A 20477-nucleotide genomic window follows, 5' to 3' on the forward strand; every position below is an offset into this window, starting at 1 on the left:
TAAGGTCACAGCTGTGATTACTTCCCTGTGTCCTTTTTTAAGGAGCTGTGTTGAGCTCCTGTTCATGTATTTTTGCTGACCATACCAATAAATAAAAATATGTATGCTAGAATGTATTGGAGGAGGCCTGGTGTTTGTGAGGAGGCAGACAGGAGGCTGCTTTTGCAGTTAGAGTGGTGACACCGTCTGCTTTGAAGGCAAGAGGTAAGTCAAGAGTAGCAGTAGGATGAAAAACCTCCATACACATTTAAGACCTAATATACCAGTAGGTCAGAATTCTGAGCATCTGACACCAAAATATCATCTTTGTGCCTGGCTTGACTTCTTCCAAATGCAGACACTCAAAGAGCTCATCAGATTCGATCTCTGACTGTTCCAGCTGAGCTCTCCCCAGCTTGCTGAGGGACAGACACAGCCCTCCTTCCCCTTCTCTTCCCTCACTCTGTGGTCCCAAGCAGAAGCTTTCATACTCATTCTTTACCAATACTTAACTACAGATACCTAAAAATTTTCTTGGTGCAGGCACACCTCATGCTCTCTAACCCAAACTGTGTCTGCTTTTAATGTATAGGCAATAATTTCTGAAGCCTAATGGTCAGCTCTGGATGGAGTTAAGATGGCTAGAGTGATGTGACATAAATCTTGCCCACAGTAGTAGTACTGTGTCTTGTTTCCTTAGAGTACTATGGTTATATTTGTGAGGTTTGCAAATACTTGGAAGTAGGATTTCTGCTCTTTTATGTAATGTTGCCTATGTTTGAGGATAAATAAATTTTTTTAGGTTGAAAATTTTTCCTAGTTCCTATCTGATACAATTACCTCACGGAAGAGAAAGGCTTACTGCTATAATATATGAATTCTCATGCTGTCTCAAAAGTGAATAATTTTGTACTTCAAGATTTTTAACTGTGGAATTATTTTAAAAATATTTTGTTCCACTGTGCTATTAAAAATGTCACCAGTGACCTGCGTCAGAGACTTCAGTGAGTTGTCCCTATTTAAATGCTTTGAGTGCAGCTCAGATAACAATCTGTTCTTTGTTCATACATTTTTAGTACAAATATTTTTAGTGTATGTGCAGGTGTATTTTATATTAGTGAAAAAATTAGCTTGAACAGTAGGTGTTTATAACTAAGCAAGGGGCTTCTATTTTTTGGTTATTTTTAAGCTGTTGCAGATATTTCACTGCATCCTGTTATAAATCCCAGTTTTATTTTAAGAAATAATATTTCATTAGTTAATATCCGATAGCACAGAGATATCTCATGTTTGTTTTTCTGTTTGTTTCTTTCTTTGTTGTTTTTTTTTAAGTAATACAAATAAAAATCCTCAAACTATTGTTTCTTGTTCCCACTAATCCTTACACTGTTGTTTCTCTGTAGTATTTGCTAAAACTCATATTAGTACGGTATAGGAAAGTGACTATAAGCTTTCTATTTCCCTCCTAAATGGAAGTAAATTATTTGTCATAGAAGTACTTGGTTGTAGTACAACTGTCCTGTTGTTTCCATATAATTTATAGTTATTTCTCCAATACTCCTATTTACCTTTGCATTTGGATCACTGTTGTAACTAAGAGTATTAGAGATTATATTTTAGAACAAGTAGTCTTCATAAGTTTCTGAACTGAAAGAAAATCTCTAAAAATACTTTATTTAAAATGTGTTTCTTCTGTAATATTTTTACTGTGACTTTTTTGAGTATTTTCCCTCTTTGTTTTTTTTTCCTTTTTTCTTGAAGTACTAAATCACTGTCACACCATTGTTTGAAAATAATAATATAGCTAAGAATTTTGAGAAAACTATTTAAAAATACTGAAAATTCAGAGTAGGTCGGTCTGCACAGTTGAAAGAACAGAAATGCTTACTATGATAGATGTGCAACTTTGTATCCATGTAGACATACCAGGGTAAGAAGGTGTGACTGATACAGACCACCAGTAAATCTGACGCTTCTCCATGTACAGAAATCCTAACTAAATGAAATTAAATCTTAAACCTTGTCAGTATTTTGAGGAAGTCAAACCAAAATGTGAATGCACTGATGAAATTATTGTGCAGTATGTTTTGGAGTTGCATTCATTATACAAATGTAGTTGTCTTTCTGTATACAGTTGAATTTTTTTTTTTTTACAAGCATATATAAGAAGGCAAAAAACTCTGTTGCAGGATTCAAAATCAGTCATTTTGAACTGCACGTGATTTTTTTTTCCAGAGCTCTGCTTGTTTTCTGACCTCTGTATTTTAAGTGTTTGAAGAGTAAAACCATTTAGACGTGTGTTTTAAGTAGCAAAATTTAAATATTAAATGAAAAAATCTATTTAAATACTTCTTCCATATATATTTAAGGAAACATATGAAAAATTTCTGAATGTTCAGAAACATCAGGACCAACTGACAGCTCAAGATCTTCCTCTTGAGAAGGAAAAAAGGTAAGCTTCCAATTAGAATGAATATTGGTAGTTTCTTAATGTGCTTTCATATTCTGTTTTGGCACTTCTGGTAATTCCTCACACTACCTGCCTTCTATTCCTTGAACACATTTTCAGCCTTTTGCTCTATTCCTTGTGTAATATTTGTATGGTAATTTCATCTTGACAAATTTTACCAGATATGTGTGGAGCACTCCTCATTGTTAGAGTAGGGAAATGCCATCTGTGTCTCTTACTCTTTATACTCTCTCTGCTCTTTTCAATATTCTTTGCTTTATAAAAGTTCTGAAGTGTGATTTGAAAATAAACAGAAAATGTCCAGAATTTTATGTTTCTGTATAAAACATAAGTCTATTCATATATATAAATGTTTTATTTATATATATATATAACATAAAATTATGTAAAACATAAATTCTGTATGAATTTTTCTAATTATGTCTTCTATTAAAGCATTTCGAAAAAAGGAGGTAAACTTTTTATAAAAAAACATGGGCTTTCAAAGTACCAACTACATTGTTGCTGCTTTTAAAATCTCAAGACCTAAGTCTGAGCTCTTTAATAGTCTGTAATTACAGTTCTTGAGTATATGAACTTATCAGTGTTTAAATTTAAGAGTCTCAAAATACTTAATTTCACTATTCTTCTACTAATGGCTTTGAACAAAAATAATCAAAACCTAGTAATTTTAGAAAAGCTCATTTTGCTGGATTTCTTAAATTATCACCACTCTTAGTAATTGAATTTAATATCTAGTTTTTTCTGCTTATCTTCCCTGGCCTGCGCAGCAAGCTCTTCATCTAGTTAGCACTGGACAGAAAAGCTCCATGTCAGCCAGAAGCTATGGGAAATCTGTATTTGTTGGTTTCTAGGTATATCTAGTCAAGATATGCTTTTAGGTGCTGTTTGCTCCTCTTAGACTGTAGTCTTGGTTTTTTTGAGATTTCTTGTAAGGATTTTAAATTAGAAAATTAAGTTAAGCAAATGTTTAAAAGAAATGGCTGCAGCTAGGAAATTTTGCTTTAGGCGTTTACTGCTTTTCTGTATAGTTACTTATTTTCCCAGTCCCAAGTTGTTTTTATCTTTCTTCTTGCTGTGTATTTGCTAGCCAAATTTATGCATTGCTTCAGGAGCACATCATGTTGGTTTGTCACTTCTTCATTTCAGCCATTTGTTATTTATGTTAGGAAGATAAAGGATTAATTTGCTGAGATTATTTCAATTTCTTAAATAACAGAAGTTCATGTTTCTTCATGATATAAATAGCAATCTGTGACCCACAGAATGTTTTATTGTGGATTTGTGTTAGGTTCTGAGCAGACAAGCAAACAAATGAATTTAGTTTCTTGCTGCATGCTGCTGAAAAATAGCCTAACTTCTTACAGGGCTCAGCCAGTGGATTTACTGATGTGAAAAACCACCTAAAGCTAGTCAGAGATGAAAGGTTTTTCCCTGTTAGGTTTGTAAAGCTCAGAGAATTTAAAGAATTTTTGATACTTACTTCTCACACTGGATATGGTACTTGCTGTGAGATTAGTCTGGATAGGATAATTTATCTCCTAAGTATAGGTAGAGGGTTGGTGGGAAGGGCTGTTTTTTTGGTTTGAGAGGCATGGAGTTTGTTGGGGTTTTTTTCCCAGAAAATAATCTATTGTGAATGCATTCTGTAGTATTAAATGTAGGGTTAGGACCTGATCTGAACTTCTTCAAGTTTATAGCTTTCCACATGCAAGAAATTTTTTCCAGCTTCAGTGGAAGTAGCAAGTAACAATATCTAAATGTAGGTATATATACTTGAGTCTGTCAGGATTGGAAGCTTTTTAAAATCATTGTTAAAATCTGCATTGTTTCTAAATAATCCTTTCTCACGTCCTGACTCAGAAAAGCATTAATATGCATGCTTGAGAAGTAGTACTCCTTAAAAACACCTTCAGAAGGAGTGTTTTACTGAATCACAGCTTCCTTCATGCTGCTGAAAGCACTTTCTAAAAAACCTGAGGAGTTAAGAAGCTAGTTACATCTTTGCCTTAAATTTACCGTAAAATGTTGTTATGTATTTTTATGGCTGTTTAGTTGGTCACTTCATATCGTATATATTTCAAAGATTTACCTCAAGCATTGGTTTTTCTTTGCCTTAGCATCTCTGTATGAGGCTGTTTTCTTAGAAATTTGTGCTTTTGCTATCATCAGTGCAGTCACTGTGCTGAGCAGCTCAAGATTACACAGTAGATAGAACACAGGGTGTCACTGCTACATTAGTACTTTGACTGCGCTTACTGCTAGTGCCTTTCTTTATATTGATCAGAAAAGTAAAGACCAGTGGCAAAAGAATTTGATTTTGACATTCTGCCTTTGAGTTGCTCTGTGCTGCTAGTATACCAAATTTTTCCTGGCAGCAGGCTTTTAAAAGTAAGTCATAAGCTGGGGGGAAGATCACTTCCTATTACAGTGTTACTCTAATTCAATCTCTGACTTCAATCATATGAATAATGCATAGCTGATACTTACAATGGTCGTGTGGTTAATTCAATACATGAAGTTACCATACCTTTCAAAAGGCAGATCTTTTAAAATCAATGTAGGCCTTCTTATGTTTACTATGGGAATGTAATCTGCATTCATTTTTAATGGAAAATGTATTTCTGAACAAAGACTGACTGTATGTGTGGTCTTTTGTGATGTAACTCTAATTGCATGGTTAATTAAAGGAAGAATATATGTGATATTTTAAACAGAAACCTGGCTGGCAGCAGATGGCTGACTAAGATTGAATTGGAAGAAATGTTGTTAGAACAAGTGTCAGATGATGATGTAAGTAATTAATCTTCCCAATCTTAAGGAGGCTTGTGTCTTAAAAATATGGACTCTGGGTGTGTTTTTGGATACTGGAAAGATTATGCAGAAGGAGGTGCTCTTCAAAAGAGTTTTCTGTCTTCTGATGAAGTCTGTATATGTTCATAGCACTGTCACATTCATGCTGTTTTGAAGTGACTTGTGTTGATATTTTTTTATCTAGCACAATAGAGAACTCTTAAGAACTTTCCATTGTTATTACCATAATTTAGTTTTTCTCCTGGCAGCATTGTGAGACCTAGAGCACTTGTTCCTTGTTATCTAATTATGTGGTCATGAATGGGTTATAAGAATTTATTATAGAAATAGTCTTTTATTGTAGTTACAGATGAAAAATAGGGCTAGAACTGCTGTTACTAATTCTAGAGAAGGGGTAAATATTCAACATGGGGAAATGCAATGGATTTGTACAACAGTAAACCTGCACAGAGTTATCTAATGTCAAGGATGACATGGTAATCACAGAGGGCTTACTAGAAATAAGGAGCCCTTTTTCTTAGTGATTGACAACAAAATCAAATAACAGAAACAAGACAAAAAGCTGTATAGATCTGTGGTTTGATACAGATATCTCCTGTTACATTCTCCTTGCTATGAATATGGTGGGAGAGAGGAGAGTTTTGCAGTTTCCTCAATGTCTGCAAACTGTATCATTCTGTAGGTTTGGAGTCATCCTTTACATCTATCTCTGGAGATAAGACTATTCATCCTAATAGTCATACACTTTTTTCTACTCAGAGCTTTTCCCTACAGTCCCCTGAAGAGCATTAGATTTTGTAACAGCAGGTTCAGTCTATGTGGCCAGCTTTTGAAAGCTTGAATATGATAGTACCAGAGAATGTAACTCTATTTGTCTGAACATTCCAAGTGTTTTCTCACCTAGAAGTAGTGTTCCTCAGCCTTGTCTGTCCTGTGAACAACAGCTTTGCAAAAATAGCATAACAGCAGCAAACATGCCCTTTGCTCAGTTGTCACATGGAACAGTGGCATGTGATGGATTCCTTGTCTGTGGGGGATGTAAAAAGGTCTTGAGCAGATTGTGGTCCATAAGCATCAGTTAGAAGTAGTTGCTGTAAATTCTCCATCCTGATAATACGCAGGAGACTTTCTCTACCTTACTTGCAGTAGAAGCCATTAGGACTTCTGTATTTTCAGTAGCTCCTGCATTTGGAATGGCTATTTTTACTCTCCAAGTGCCAGGTCTAATTGTACAACCGAACATTTTGGTGTTCTTCACCACTTGGTTTTAGTACATGCTGTACATTAGTGCATTTTACATCTGTAAAAGTACATTGCAATGAACTTAGAAAAAACCCAACCAACCAAAAACCTACACTAAACCCTTCTATATACTGGCCTCTCCCATGTAAGACCACAAAGCCTGAGTCTATAGTAAAACACATTGTTTAAATATATTTGAAATGTCTCAGTATAAGCTGCCAGTCTTTCCTGCTCAAATTCTTACCTTTTGCCACTGCAAGAAAAATTTCAGTGGTGTTTACATTATAAAGCAAACTCAGAGCTATTGATTTTTTTCCTTTTGCACTCTCCAAGTGAAAACTGTTGGAAGTTTTCTGCTTCTGTAGTCTCTATAATTTCTACATTTTTTTATTTCCATATTTCTGCTCTTCAAAGGCTTTACCACAAGTCTGTGTCATATTGTTAGGTAAAAGTAGTTTTCAAGTGATGTCAAAGTTCCAGGGACTATTATTAAGTTACAAGAAAAGTAGTAATTCTGTGCTAGAGAAGACTCTGGTAAAAGCGAAAAGAACAAATACTTGCAATAACTGCTTGCAAGTAAACAAATACTTCAGAAATCAGTTTATGATATCTGTATGAAAAATCCATTTTTGATGGTATGATACCTTTATATCTGGTGACAGCTGTCTGGAGCTCCTGCCAGTAACTCTTGGTAACAGGACATCCCAGCTTTTGGTACAAATGGGTTAACACGCTGGTGTGTACTCTTTAATCACATGTTGAAGAACTTTGGAGGGAGGTATAAGGGGGAAGGAGAACCACACAGTAGCGAAGGATAATTTATTTCAAGAGGTTGCCCTTTAAGTCAAGTATCTCTTGAATTTTTAAATACCTTGATTGTTCAGTTTTAAAGGAAATCATAAACATTAAAGTAACTCAGCTTGAGCAGCCAAAGATAGGCATTTTTTGTATATGTTATGAAATATAATCATTTATGAGATTCAGTTCAGTGAAATAAAATTATTTCCAAATCAGTGAATATGCTGATTTACTAAAAAGCAAGTGAAAATCTTTTCCTATTTTAATAAGACAATAATAAAATAATTAAGACATCCCTCCAATGTTTTTTTTTTTTTTTTTTTAAGTGAGATGAACTTCATTCTGATACAGTAATCCTTTATTAAAAAGGGGTTGGTTATGCTTTGGAGTAAAGTTTAACTGTTTTCTGAAGAAAGAACTAGATGTCTTTAGTCACACAGAAAATGATGCAACTGCATGCTGTTCTTAAATCAGCATGTAGGTGCAAAAGTGTCATCTTGTCAGAAATCATCAATAAAAGTGAAGTAGGAAAGATCCATTAAATAAAAATAGACAGTTTTCGTAAATGCAATTACACTTACATACTTTAATGAAGTCTTGTTGTCTTACAGTATTCAAGATTTATTCAGCTCTTACAAAAATTGGTAGCATTGCCATGTGCTGACATTGAGGAGAAGTATATACAGAAGTTTTCCAAAGAACTTCCTGTGCAGTTGCAGAAGGTGGTCATTGAGCCCTTGCAGCATGACGAGCGAGGAGTGGCCTTCAGCACTGGGGAAGGTAATCATTTCATGTTGATTTGTAATGATGCAGACTTTCTTCCTCTTCACACTGCTTTCTTTGTATAATGTACAACACTGCTGAAAGTATCACTTCTTCATTTTATATGCTCATATGTATGTATACTGCATGTGTAGCTGTTAGTGATGTTATGGAACACCAAGTCAAGACATGGACTGGTCAGAAAGTACTAATTTTTGGCTCAGACTCCTATCGTCTGGTTTTTATATGTATTTTTATACAGTGATAGTTATGTAGAGAGGACCCCATTGGGTTACAGGTTATAGGATACAAAAGGACCTTGATTTTTGGGCAGAGCTGACTGCTGAACATAAAGAGTGGAGGACTGCACAAACAAATATGAACAGTTCCATGGATGTAACAGTGTTGTTGCTTAGTATAAAAATGGCATGCTTAGACTTTTGTAGGCAGTCCAGCAAAGGGGAACTTTGAAGATGCAAAGAATAAATAGCAAGGCATTTGGATATTTACAAACACAAAGAAAAATGTGAAGAGGAAATTTCTAAATATGGGACGGAGATGGATAATGGGATATTGATCATTCATATCGAGATGGAGGGCGTGTTAGACAAAAGCCATGAAGGTCTCTGTATGGGCTGTTATGTTTTCATTGGAGAGACACACAGCTGGAAAGCGATATAGGGATATGAGTGATTGCATAGAAAAAATGTGTCAGCAACATGTATTGAAAAGGCTGATGATTTTCTGGACAAAGCATGCGTGCACACACACTTTATGCTGTACATTTAAGAGGAATCTTAGAGATTATGGGTATTATGCAGCAGGCAGCAGATGATAATAAGAGCAAAGATCACAGAGAATTTGAGGGGCAGAATGGCTAGAGAGCTGCTTTACCTGGGTTGTCTTCAAGATTACATGACAACAAAGATGTGAGAGCAGCAAGCCGTGATTTAATTTGCACTGGTTTTCAGTAGTATCTTCAGAACAGTGGTTAATGAAGTTTGATAAGCATGCAACCCATGTGATTTAAGAAAAGCTACCAGGTTTAACAATTTCAAAACCAGTCTTGTTTGTGCCCCATCACCCCCTAAATGAAGAAGAATTTCTTATTTGTTTCATAATTCCTTTATCAGAATGATTGCTTCTTTTGCGCTGAAGGAGATTGGTTTCCTAACACACACTTCTCCCCCACTTAACAGACATTGATTAAAATATATTGAAAGATAGTTGTTCTTTGTTTGCTTTTTTCTTTTTTCTTACCTCAGCCTGTAATACCAAACAGCTGGCACTGTATGAATGTGATGAGATTTGTTTAACTACTTGGGCACTTGAAGTTCTGCAGAATATTGAAGCCTCATAAAAGATTTGGTTTAATTCCTTTAAGGTAAAAGAAAAACTGCCAGAGCTACTGCCGTAGTTTATGATAATGGGACTGGAAAAATTACAGTGAATGGAATAGACATTTTACATTACTTCCCAGTGCTGCAGGACAGGTGAGAGCACTATGAAATACTATATTTTACTGTAATTAAATTATTCCAGCAAAAATAATGCCATACAGTTACACTATGGCATAGTTGATGCTATGTTGATTCTATGTTCTTGTCTCCGTATAACTATCTGTTTCATAAAAATGTGTCTCACATTTCCTCCTAATTTTCAGGAGTTTACTGGTAGGCAAGCTTTGCTCTGTGCTCCTTGCCTTACCTTTTCTGAAGGGATGCAAAAACCAAGAGCACGGACTGTTTTAGTCCCCTTAGAAAGGGCTTGAAATTTATTTTAAAAAATTAGTAATAAGCATTATCATTCCTAAGCTTTTCACAAGAGATTTGCAAACTGCATGCATGTGTAATTACTCTGGTATACAGTAACATAGTGGAAGCAAACAGGGTGAGGCTTTCATATAAAGCTTCAGATTTTGGAGGATGTGCACAGTCTGATATAGAGAAGACTTCTCATTAGGCTGACATAAAGTTTCTATTGCTAAAGTTTCTATTTCTATGTGATATTTATTTTTATTTTATATTGTGATTTTTAAGCTCAATAATAAAGGGAGAAGTTGCTCAGTTTCAATATCCAGAGCTGATGGATCTTGGCTTCCTTAGAGAAACAGTGGAATAAAAGTAATTGTAAAACTAAACTTAAAGTACGTACCATTGGCAGTTGGAATATGCTCCTAGCTGCTAATTTCCTATTGATTTGGATGAGATCTGAATGTCTTTTTGGATCTCTGCCCAAAAGTTAACTATGTTTTTTTAATATACAACGATAAGAAGTGTTCGTGGCATAGAACTTTATGCACATGATTTTTTAAATTTTTCTTCTTTTTTTTTTTTCCCCCTTAGGGAACAGTTATTGTTCCCTTTCCAGTTTCTTGGCAGAATTGGAAAACATGATATGGTTTGCACAGTCTCTGGTGGAGGAAGATCTGCACAGGCTGGAGCAATACGTTTAGCCTCTGCAAAAGCCTTAAGGAGTTTTGTGACAGAAAAGGAGGTGGAATTCATGAGGCAAGGTAGGAATTGAAATTATTTCAATGCTTCTTAATGTGTTTCTGGTAATTAACAGAATTAATACAAGGATCATTAAGGATCAGATTTGAGTAAATAATCCCAGTGAAACCTTGTGTATTGTATGAAAGGATGTGCATTGATTTATAGACTTTTTTCCTAGCATCCTTTGTGTACATACTGGATGACTTCTCAAGCGATTTTCCATCTGTTCATGACCTCTTTTAGGTCTAATTACCAGCTTATATGGCCTAAACATAGAATCACAAAACATGAATGTGTATGCACTACGAAATAAATTTGGATCAGACATTAGTGACTGTAAGATACTGAGATTGTTCACGTTTTAAAAAGTTTTCTTCTCCAACATAAATGCTGGAGGGTTGGCTTTGAAGAGAGAGTAATGAGCAATATTGGCTTTCAAGAGAGAGTAATGAGCAACATACTGCATGCAACTAGCCAAGCCGAGGGAGCTTCTTTCCTCTCTTGCAGCATTTATTGTTTACAAGTTACCTAGGATAAGATAGGATTTATTTAGATAACTGCAGGATTTGATGCTTCTTGGTGATATCTATGCTATTTCAGCAAATGCAGTGTTGTGTACGGTGAGCTTTAAACTGTGCTCTTTCTGGACTAGTAGCAAGAATACATGCCTGTATTAGTGGCAGAACAGCTGTGATTTTTTCACTCTATTTCCAGCCATGAAACCAAAGCTGTGTTCATGCTTTTCAACACATTTCTTTGACTGTACCTTTTCAGCACTGGCAAGTATAACTTGCTAGGAAAACCCTTGTAAATAGACATTGTAATGAGTTTGGTATCTTTACTGAGATCAGCTAATTATGAACATGTTTGGGACATTACTAAATATACTTTTAGGTATATTGATATATATAAATGTATTTGTACTTATATATAAATATACCACATAACAGTGGTCTTCAGTATGGGAAATGTGCAACTGATCCATTTGGATTCAGTAAGAATGTGCTGTAGATAATTAGTAAGTTAATAAATACATATATTTGGGAGTACATGCTCAAAAATACTGTTAGGACTGCATGATTAAAAAAGTTTGGAGACCACTGCTTTAAGGGCTTAAGCAATATGGGTAGATAAGAAACAATGGGGGGTTATTTTAGTGGTGTGTAAAGGAAAATATGAATGAAGTTCAGTTATTAAAGAGAAGTTAGAGGATCTGATGACACTCCTTTGAGTGTTTTGTGGTTCTGAACCTTTAGCCCTCTAGATGATACAAATCATACTGTCAGTGAAAGTCAGAGTTATTTGCTGACACGTAGCATACCTGTAATATTAACTAGTAGCAGCAAATAAATGGGTGCTTTTCTGTGTTTTGTAGCTGGATTACTAACAGTTGACCCACGTGTGAAGGAACGAAAAAAGCCTGGTCAAGAGGGAGCCAGACGGAAATTCACCTGGAAAAAGCGATAAGTCCTTGAGTATTTAAAGAGTGACAAAGTGCTACCACAATTTCAAAACATACTGAGTTATGATTTAAAAGTGTTGTATGAATATATTTAGTAATAAAGATTTTTTTTCCCTTTATAATTACTATGTCTTCTGTTTAAAAAGCAACAAGCAACTCTAAGTTTATTTAAAATTGTGGAAAATCATGGTGCAATTTGATGAAATGCTAAATCCAAAATAGTCGCCAAGTGCCAACCTTGCATCTTAACTCCAGTGAAGTCAATAACAATTTATGAAGTCAATACTCCAATGAAGTCAATAAAAATCCACTGTTGGTGGGTTATAATGTCTAAAAATCAGTTTATTTGTTTAATGATTTGACAGTTTAAATTCTGAAATTAGGCAGCTCCTAAACAGGTATTTGGACATCTTCAGTGTGCCTCTCTTTGTGCCTTGCAGGTATCTGAGGATAGGCAACAACTTCCTGCCTAAACTGTGGTGGAGTTGAGAAGCCAGTGAGAATAGTACTGACAATTGAGGGGATGTTGAGAGAGGAACTGTCACAGAGGATAACCTTTGCCTGTGGAATCAGTTCTCTCCAGGATGCTTCCCCAGGTTAAGTAGGGAGTGATTCAGAACAAGTACCTAAATTTAGGTTCTCTGAATCATCCTCTGGAGGAGTCAGATTTTCTGTTCTTCCCCCAAATGCAGAAAGAGCTGGAGGGATTAAGCTGAAGTTGTCTTTTAGAACACTCTTCTCCACCCCTTAAATCTCAAGGGGCCTGTTCAAGGAGGCGTGCTCCGAATATGGCTAATGCACAAAGATAGCATTGGACTCTTTGCCAAATACAGTCATAACTTTTCTGTTTTAAAATCAGAAGCAGGAGGTGATGACAGTGCTGCCCACCTCCTGTCTATAATTGTAGCCTTCCAAAATAGATTGGTGGTTACAGTGCTCACCCAAAAGCTTAAGGTTTTGGGGTATTGCCAGCTTCCTTCCTGGGACAGAGGTCAAATACTTTGAAGGAAGAGCATATCCTTCATCTGTCCTGTAGGAAGTGGGCCACCACAAAAAAGAAGATGATAAACTTTATCTCACCACGAAAAGCAGAAAAATACAACTCAGTAGTTTTAACAACAGGGCACTTTCCAGCTTTCTTTTAATTTAGAACACGTCAGTACTTGGAATTCTTTCTCCCAGCCAGATTTCTTTAAGCGCTAGAGTACCTGCTCTGCTTCTTACTTGCTTTAGATCATACCAAAAGCCACACCTCAGAGGTCACAAAAGGTGCCAGCAGGTCACTGTGAGTGATAAGCAACTGTAAGTGGTGTGGTTTTTTTTTTATTATTTTTTATTATTTTCCCAAGCAGCATTCAGGAGGGGCAACAAATAAATAGACCTCATCAGCTGAGCAAAACAGACAAAGTCAGAAACTGGGTATGCATTCTTGACTGACATGTTTGTGATTCCTCTTCCCAAAGCCTGTCTTTCTTTTTAACTTTTGCTCCATGAGAGTATTCTGTAAACTTGGACAAGATTCCTCATTGCTAAGGTTCCTCATCTTAATCAGAATACATGAGGCTAAAATTACCTGAAAGGATGTTGTAGTAAGTTGAGTGTTGGCCTCTTTTCCAAAGTAGCAAGTGATAGAATGAGATGAAACTGCCTCAAGTTGTGCCAGGGGAGTTTTAGATGGGATGTAAGGACAACTTTCATCACCCAAAGGATTGTCTAGCACTGGATCAGGCTGTCCAGGGAAGTGGTGGAGTCTCCATCTCTGGAGGTATTTATAAGAAATGGGGATGTAGCACTTGGGGACATGGTTTGGTAGTGGACTTGGTCCACTGGGTAAATGGTCAGACTGAATTTAGAGGTCTCTTCCAATGCAGAAGATTCTGTGACTGCTTAAATGGAATTCAACTGCTGAGGCAATTCACCTGTCCCTTTGAAAAACAAATGGGGGTTTTACATGAGACATTCTACACTAAGGCTAATACTGAAAGGCTTAACTAGCATTTCTTCAAATTTAAATCTGAATTGCTTGTGTGTAGCAGAATAATTCTATGTCATGTATCAGTAGAAGTTGTGATTTGTAATAAAAACATTCATCCATGCTGAGACAGGTGCCTAAGGATCCTTTTGCTATGCTCACATGGTGAAGTGAACATCATCACATGGTGGTGAAGGTGCTAGCTGAAGAAGATTCTGGAGAAGATTAAATGGTAGAATTTGTGTCATCTTCTCAAATGAGAATTGATCAGTTTGGCCACATTACCTACCTCATTCCTAAGCAAGAAGCTACAAGTGCAACAGCCTATCTGCACTTAAAACATGCAAAGCCTTTTATCGTGTTTTAAAGGAATTACTACTGTTTTACGTCTTAAAGAAGTATGGCCATGGTCTTTGATGTTTTTACTGAGCAAAGAAAATGAGATAAAGTTTCAGAATTTACCACAACTTTTTAGGAAAGTCACTAGGAATACTAGTTAGTACTATGCAGCCAGGTCACTTGCTTAATAGCTACCAGCTCAGGCTTTCAACTAAATCTGAAAGTGAGCCAAAAAACATTTTTAAAAGAGAAAAAAAAAAAAAAAAACAACCCAGAATTGTACAGTTTGTTTTTTTCTTTTCATTTTTCGTTTGTATGAAGTTCCTCTCAATCATCTGCAATACGTGTCAACATTTAGGAGTTAGGAAGTTAAATTGTTGTATTAAGAAAGATTACTATTATCTGTAGTGTTAAAGCTGATGAAAAGGTGAAACTAGCATTTTTTTCACTCATTTTTACAGACATCAGAACAAGTATCATGTGGGGGAACCAAATTTATCAGGGTCGTTAATTGTTGCTTATGACAGCAGCACAGCAGTAGAATCAATTCATCAGTTTGAATAATTGTTTTAACTTCCTGCTCCTCTTACTCCATTGCATTTCCAAAGTTAGTGAGAGAAACAGCCCTGAACACCTGGCTTCTGTGTTCAAGCCAGGCTTCTTAGTCTCAATTTTGAACACTTGCAGTTTGGACCAGCCTATCTCGCCAGCAAAATTTCGTTATTTACTGTCCTGTGACAGGCATTTATACCCTGAACATTAAAATATTTTCTGAATGTGGGCAAAAAGAAATAAGCCCTCCATGCTTTTGGGCAATGTGTGTTGTCATTCATCTAGGCTATTTTTTTTTTCGTTCCTCTCCACCAAACTGCTGGTTTTGCTGTAAGATACCAAAGTTTTCTGTAAGATAAATGGGAGATGTCTGTGCCAGCGCTTTCTGGTGCTTGTCCCGTTCCCTGGTCTGCGGGCAGAGCCGGGGTGTCCCCGGTGTTGGCAATGCTGCCGCGCCGCCACGAGGTGGCGCAGTTCGCAACAGAATGGGGAGCCAGGCTGGGATGAGGATGCTTGGGAAGGACAGGAGGAATCTTCCTCGTGAGCGCTGCTTCCATAACCACAGGTGAATATGAGAATAAATGTATTGGTTTCAAAAGCGTATAATCGAATTGTCTTTCCAGGACTTCTTTTTCTCATGAAAAGAGAAAAGGTTTTAGTGAGAAGTGGTAAGTGCCAGTTAATACTAGTTTTCAGCAATCTAATTTCAGTGTGTAAGTAATACCTCCAAATTATTAGTACATTATGCTAAGAAATGCCAGCTGCTCTTTGAAGCCTGGAAATGGTACTGTAACATTGTGCCAGTCATCAAAAATCATGGAATGGTTCTGGTTGAAGGGACCTTCAGAGATTATCTGATTTGACTCTCCCTGCCATTGGCAGGGACACTTTCCACTTGGCTCACAGCCCCATCCAACCCAGCCTTGAACACTTCCAGGGATGGGCAGCCATAGCTTTTTGGAGCAACCTGTTCCAGTATCTTACCACCCTCATTGTAAAGAATTTCTGCCTTATGTCCAACCTAAACCTACCCTTAGAAATCTCATACCAAACATATACATAACATAATAAATATAATTATTTAAATAAAATGCCAGATATCAGTTTTGGCTAAAGGGAGGGAGATTTGTTATTGAAACTGTGTTTTATCTGTACAGTTCCATAAAATTCTTGTGAATATTGGAATTAATTTTCTGAGTATTCTCTGGTATTTTATATGGATAAAATTTTGTGGGCTGGAATTGAAAGCATTTTCTATCCTGTGCTAGCACACAGTGGATATGGGTTGTGGTATCTTACTAAATGTCCAGACAAACAAGTAAACATAAATCATTGCCTGTGTACCTGCCCACATAAACAGTGTGGGAGCAGAACAAAACAAGCAAACAAATGGGCAGTAAATGGGTTTAGATTTCATGGTGCTTAGTATCTGCCCTCAGCCATTGTGTCAGAAATCACCTTCACTGTTAGTTCTCAGTATTAAACACCCAAATCTTAAAGGTGGACCATTTCTCTCCTAGTTACCAGCCCCATCAGCTGTGATGGATATTCTGCTGCTCTGCTGGGGACTTGCTCAGTTTGAAGGAAGGTGTTCCACTCCCAGCACAGTGTATTTCAACACACTAAATCTTTGAGGCATTCAAGGTGTGTCCTGACTATTTCTTCATCATTTCAATAAATGTCACATTCAGATGCTGACGAAACTGACATAATAATGCAGGCAGAGTAGTGTGTGCTTGTCACATGTCCTGAGCTAACTAGGACATCACAGAAGCAACTTCAGACTGAGGTACAAGATGGTTAAATCTTTCTAAAAGTGCTGATTTGCCTCTGAAGTCAACAAAAGCAAACTCTTCTTGGTTCCAGAACCAGTCGTGACACTTCTTTGCTGGCCTGGTAATACTTTACCTTAGTAACTGTTGTAACTGACATAATGCTAAGAAAAAATTGATTACACTAACAATTAACTAACCAGGGCAGAAATTATTACAAAAAATTACAACATGCCTTGGTAAAGTACTTATTTCAAGCCCCAGAGTAGTCCTGCAGGATTTGGATTGGTGGCACCACTAAAACTTGGGCCATATGTACCTAATTCCTTGAGTGCTAGATTGCATATGGGCAGTGGCAGCTGTAATGCTTTTGTACTGCTGGAGATAGCAACAATATATTTTTGTTGGTTTAACATGTCTTCCTATAGCATTAACTGACGTTTTAGAGGAAAATACTTTACAAAGTAAGAATGAGTATAGATTATCCATTGTCAACAATAAAATGGTAGGAATATTGTTACAGACTGTGTAACAGAGAAAGAAGAGGTCATTGCTTTGTAAAGGACTTTGTGTCTCTGTCTTACAAAACTCTTTTCACACTTGGTCTGAGCATGGCATGCCCATTGCTGCAAAATGAGGTGAGCCAGCAAAATCCTCACAGAGTGCTCTTAGGCAGGAGCAGCAATGCCCCAGAAGGCTGTGACATGAATACTGACAGGGCTGTGTGAGACAAAACATCTGCTTCCTTCAACTTCATTGCAAAAGGAGAATGCAAGCACATCGTTGCACAATGTCCTGCTTGCTCAGCTCACAAATAAAACCATAGGGCAGCTGGGCTGTCAGGATCTTACACCTTTCTGCTGCATCACCTGTCATGCTCAACCTGAGCTGGACGCCTCCATCCCAGTCATAAACTTTAGGGAGAGCTGAGGAAACCCCAGGCAGCTGCTGCAGGGTGTGTTGCAGTTCAGGCATGCTGCTGGTGTGTTTGCTGTCTGGGTTTGCTGTGAGAGGGAAGTGAAGCTCAGAAAGATCTCACTGAGGCTGGAGTGTTCTGGTGGGGAGGGACCCCAGCAATGCTGAAGCAAGGGCTGCCCCTGCTAATGTAATAGAGATCTAGGGGCTGTTATTGCCCACAAGGTAGTGAGGAATTTTCTTTTCACTCAGCTGCAGTTAAATTCTTAGGAATTAAAAAGCATGTTCTTTAGTGAGACCTTGACCTGTGCTGGCCTCTCTTGGATGTTGGTAGCTATTGCTTCTGCTAGGAGAGCTGACACAGGTTTAACATTCAGCTTCCCTCAAAGAGTTTCCTTCCCTGTGAGAAAGTCACTTTGAGACCTATTCTAATTCCTCCCCCTGTATTACCTCTGAACTCTGTATAATTTCAGAGGTTAAGCAAGTGGGCAGATTATTTTCTTCTCTAAGTCATGCTTCCAAAGCTGAAAGACTCATTTGTACTCAAGTTGTGAAGATCCCTTAATGATTTTATTTGATTAAGGCAAAATGAGAAAGGAAAACAATATCTAGAAAATTTCACTAGAAAGACATTTGCTTCTTTGTTTCTCTAACAGCCAGATTTCTGTGTGATCTCTGCCTTAATTCATCCAGGATAGCTGGTTGCACCAGGTGTGCTGATTGAGCTGATATTGATGGGCTGAGTGCAAAGCATACACTTCACCCTCTGGAAGACTCCTGCCTCAGACCAGGAATGTGCAGAACAGCTGCCCCATGAAGATACTCCAAAATATGAAGCAAAAACTGGGCAGGAGACAGAACAGCAGAGAGCAGCTGCAGAGAATCAGGGGCAACTGAACTTCCAGTAGCACCAGGCCAGCCCTGCCAGCTGCTGAAGTCTAGAGAAGCCCTCTGAAAGGAGCCACCTCAGGTGGTGAATTGCTGTTCAGTGTGGAAGCTGTGGCACTGATTGATGCAGTGATGGTGTCTTAGTGCTTCAGCTATCGGGGATATCACCCTTCATTCATGAAGGATGGGGTTCCACATCTCCCCCACCTGGCAGCTGGGCTGCTCTCAGGTTGGCAGGAGCTGCTGGCTGAAACTCTCACACGGTGTTGGGGCAGAGGATGTACCCCTTCTGTACAGCAATGCAGCTGATTTTATTTGCCAATAAAAAGAGGACGCTGGCTGTGTTTCATGATCCACTGTGAGCTTATTTTTATGTTAAGGAACTTATCATTTAATGTAGCATGTTATGTTAGCATAAAGTTTATCAGATGTTTAACATCAAAAGTCAGGACTTCATCCACTGCCTAAATTTGGCATAAATCTGATTGGTTTCTTTTGTAGAAAGCCAATTTAGGAATCAATTATATATTGTGATGGGTGTGAAAACAGCTCTTCTTTGGTCATTGTAGTAGATTGCAGCTTGTAGTCTGACATCACTTAACTGCACAGCAAATTGTTTGAAAATGAAAACTCCTATTAGGACACTTAAAAATTTTCTGTTTCAAAATGACTACTTAACAACCATTAAAGCATCTTTATAGAAATGTCACTACCCTCGTTACATCTGTACCTTTGGTTGGTTTCTTTCCCCCTTTCTAATTTTCTCCCAGCATCTTGCAGCTTGCCTATTATTTGGATGTATAATTAGAAATCTATTATTATGTTTTATGGAGATGTAAAGAGTAGGAAGAAAGCTGCATAACTACTTTTTACATACAGCATGCAAATTATCCACCTTGTGTATTTTGGCTCTGAATGTTCTGCAGATGTAGTTTCATTTCCCTTGGATCTTTGTTTACCCATTTTTATTGCCAGTCATCAAGTATAGAAGCAGAAAAATCAAAATAGGAGGGGAGGAGGGACCTTTCCAAAGAAGCAGCTTCGCATGCCCCCATCACAGAGCAGTATCAAAATTAATGTGCTTCACCTACACACTTCTGTGCATGGCCATTATTTATAATAGATGGTCATGGAAATGGTAGGGGTAATCAAAATCTCATGAGAAAATGGTCACTGCCAAAGCTGAATAGTTGGGAAAGTGCTTTGAAGGATACAGTTTAAAATGTTCAATCCAGATGCTGTGTGTGTGCTGAGAAATGTGGATGTGGGATAGGGCTTTGGATGTACCCCACAGCTCAGGATGAGCAACACCTCTTTCTTCAGCCTTACTCTTCCAGATGAGTGTTGTGGACTTGCCTAAGGATAATATCCCACTGTGTGCTACACTCTGGACCTGATCTGAAGTCAGTGGAAACCTTTACATCAGGTCCTTACATTTTTAAGGATTTAAGATCCCTCTGGTGAACTCCTATCAATGCCTGTTGCACAGTGTGGTTTATGGGCTGCACTCCTTCAGATTTTTCAGTTCACTGGAGAGTGAATGAGGTGGAGGTTTGTCCCTTCTCCCTCTGCATACACCAAGCAGAAATGTCTTGAGCCAAGAGGCTCCTCCATGCTCTGCAGCTGTTGATCAGAAGAATCTGGTGAGGCTCTGGAAGCTGGCAAAGCCTCTGGAGCTGTGACCACCCATTGTGATGTGGCATCAAGCACTGAACGCCTTGAGAGAGCTGCAAGCCTTGCTGTGCCTTTTGGGGTCCCTTGCTGGATCCCTGAGAGCGTTTCCCCAGGAGGGAGGATGCCTCTAAGGCAGGGAGGCCTCAGTGCAATGGCTTTAAAGCAAAGATTGCTTTAAACTAGCATTGGACATTGGGTCTGATACCATTGGGTCTGATACCACTGATAGCAGTGCATGAGCATGGCTCTTGGAGAGGGTATAAAAACACAGGATCTTTCTTTTTGGGGGGAAGAAAGAGGATGCCAATGTTTGAGAATGAGCTGACTTCATGACAGCCACAGC

At 37.7% G+C, this 20477-nt stretch overlaps 1 protein-coding gene across 2 annotated transcripts in view; it reads left to right on the top strand.

The window, feature by feature from the left end:
- Positions 1-12139, top strand: part of MRPS9 (mitochondrial ribosomal protein S9) — a 34176-nt gene extending 22037 nt beyond the window's left edge. For both annotated transcript variants that reach the window (XM_059839569.1, XM_059839568.1), the window contains exons 6-11: positions 2349-2431; positions 5167-5242; positions 7915-8083; positions 9450-9558; positions 10411-10580; positions 11936-12139. In XM_059839569.1, the coding sequence (XP_059695552.1) occupies positions 2349-2431; positions 5167-5242; positions 7915-8083; positions 9450-9558; positions 10411-10580; positions 11936-12027 (699 nt within the window). In that variant the 3' untranslated portion in view covers positions 12028-12139. The remainder of the gene's footprint in view (positions 1-2348; positions 2432-5166; positions 5243-7914; positions 8084-9449; positions 9559-10410; positions 10581-11935) is intronic.
- The last annotated feature ends 8338 nt before the right edge of the window (positions 12140-20477 follow it).

Source organism: Haemorhous mexicanus, chromosome 2 (genome assembly GCF_027477595.1).
Source record: "Haemorhous mexicanus isolate bHaeMex1 chromosome 2, bHaeMex1.pri, whole genome shotgun sequence".
In the NCBI taxonomy this organism is placed as follows: Eukaryota; Metazoa; Chordata; class Aves; order Passeriformes; family Fringillidae; genus Haemorhous; species Haemorhous mexicanus.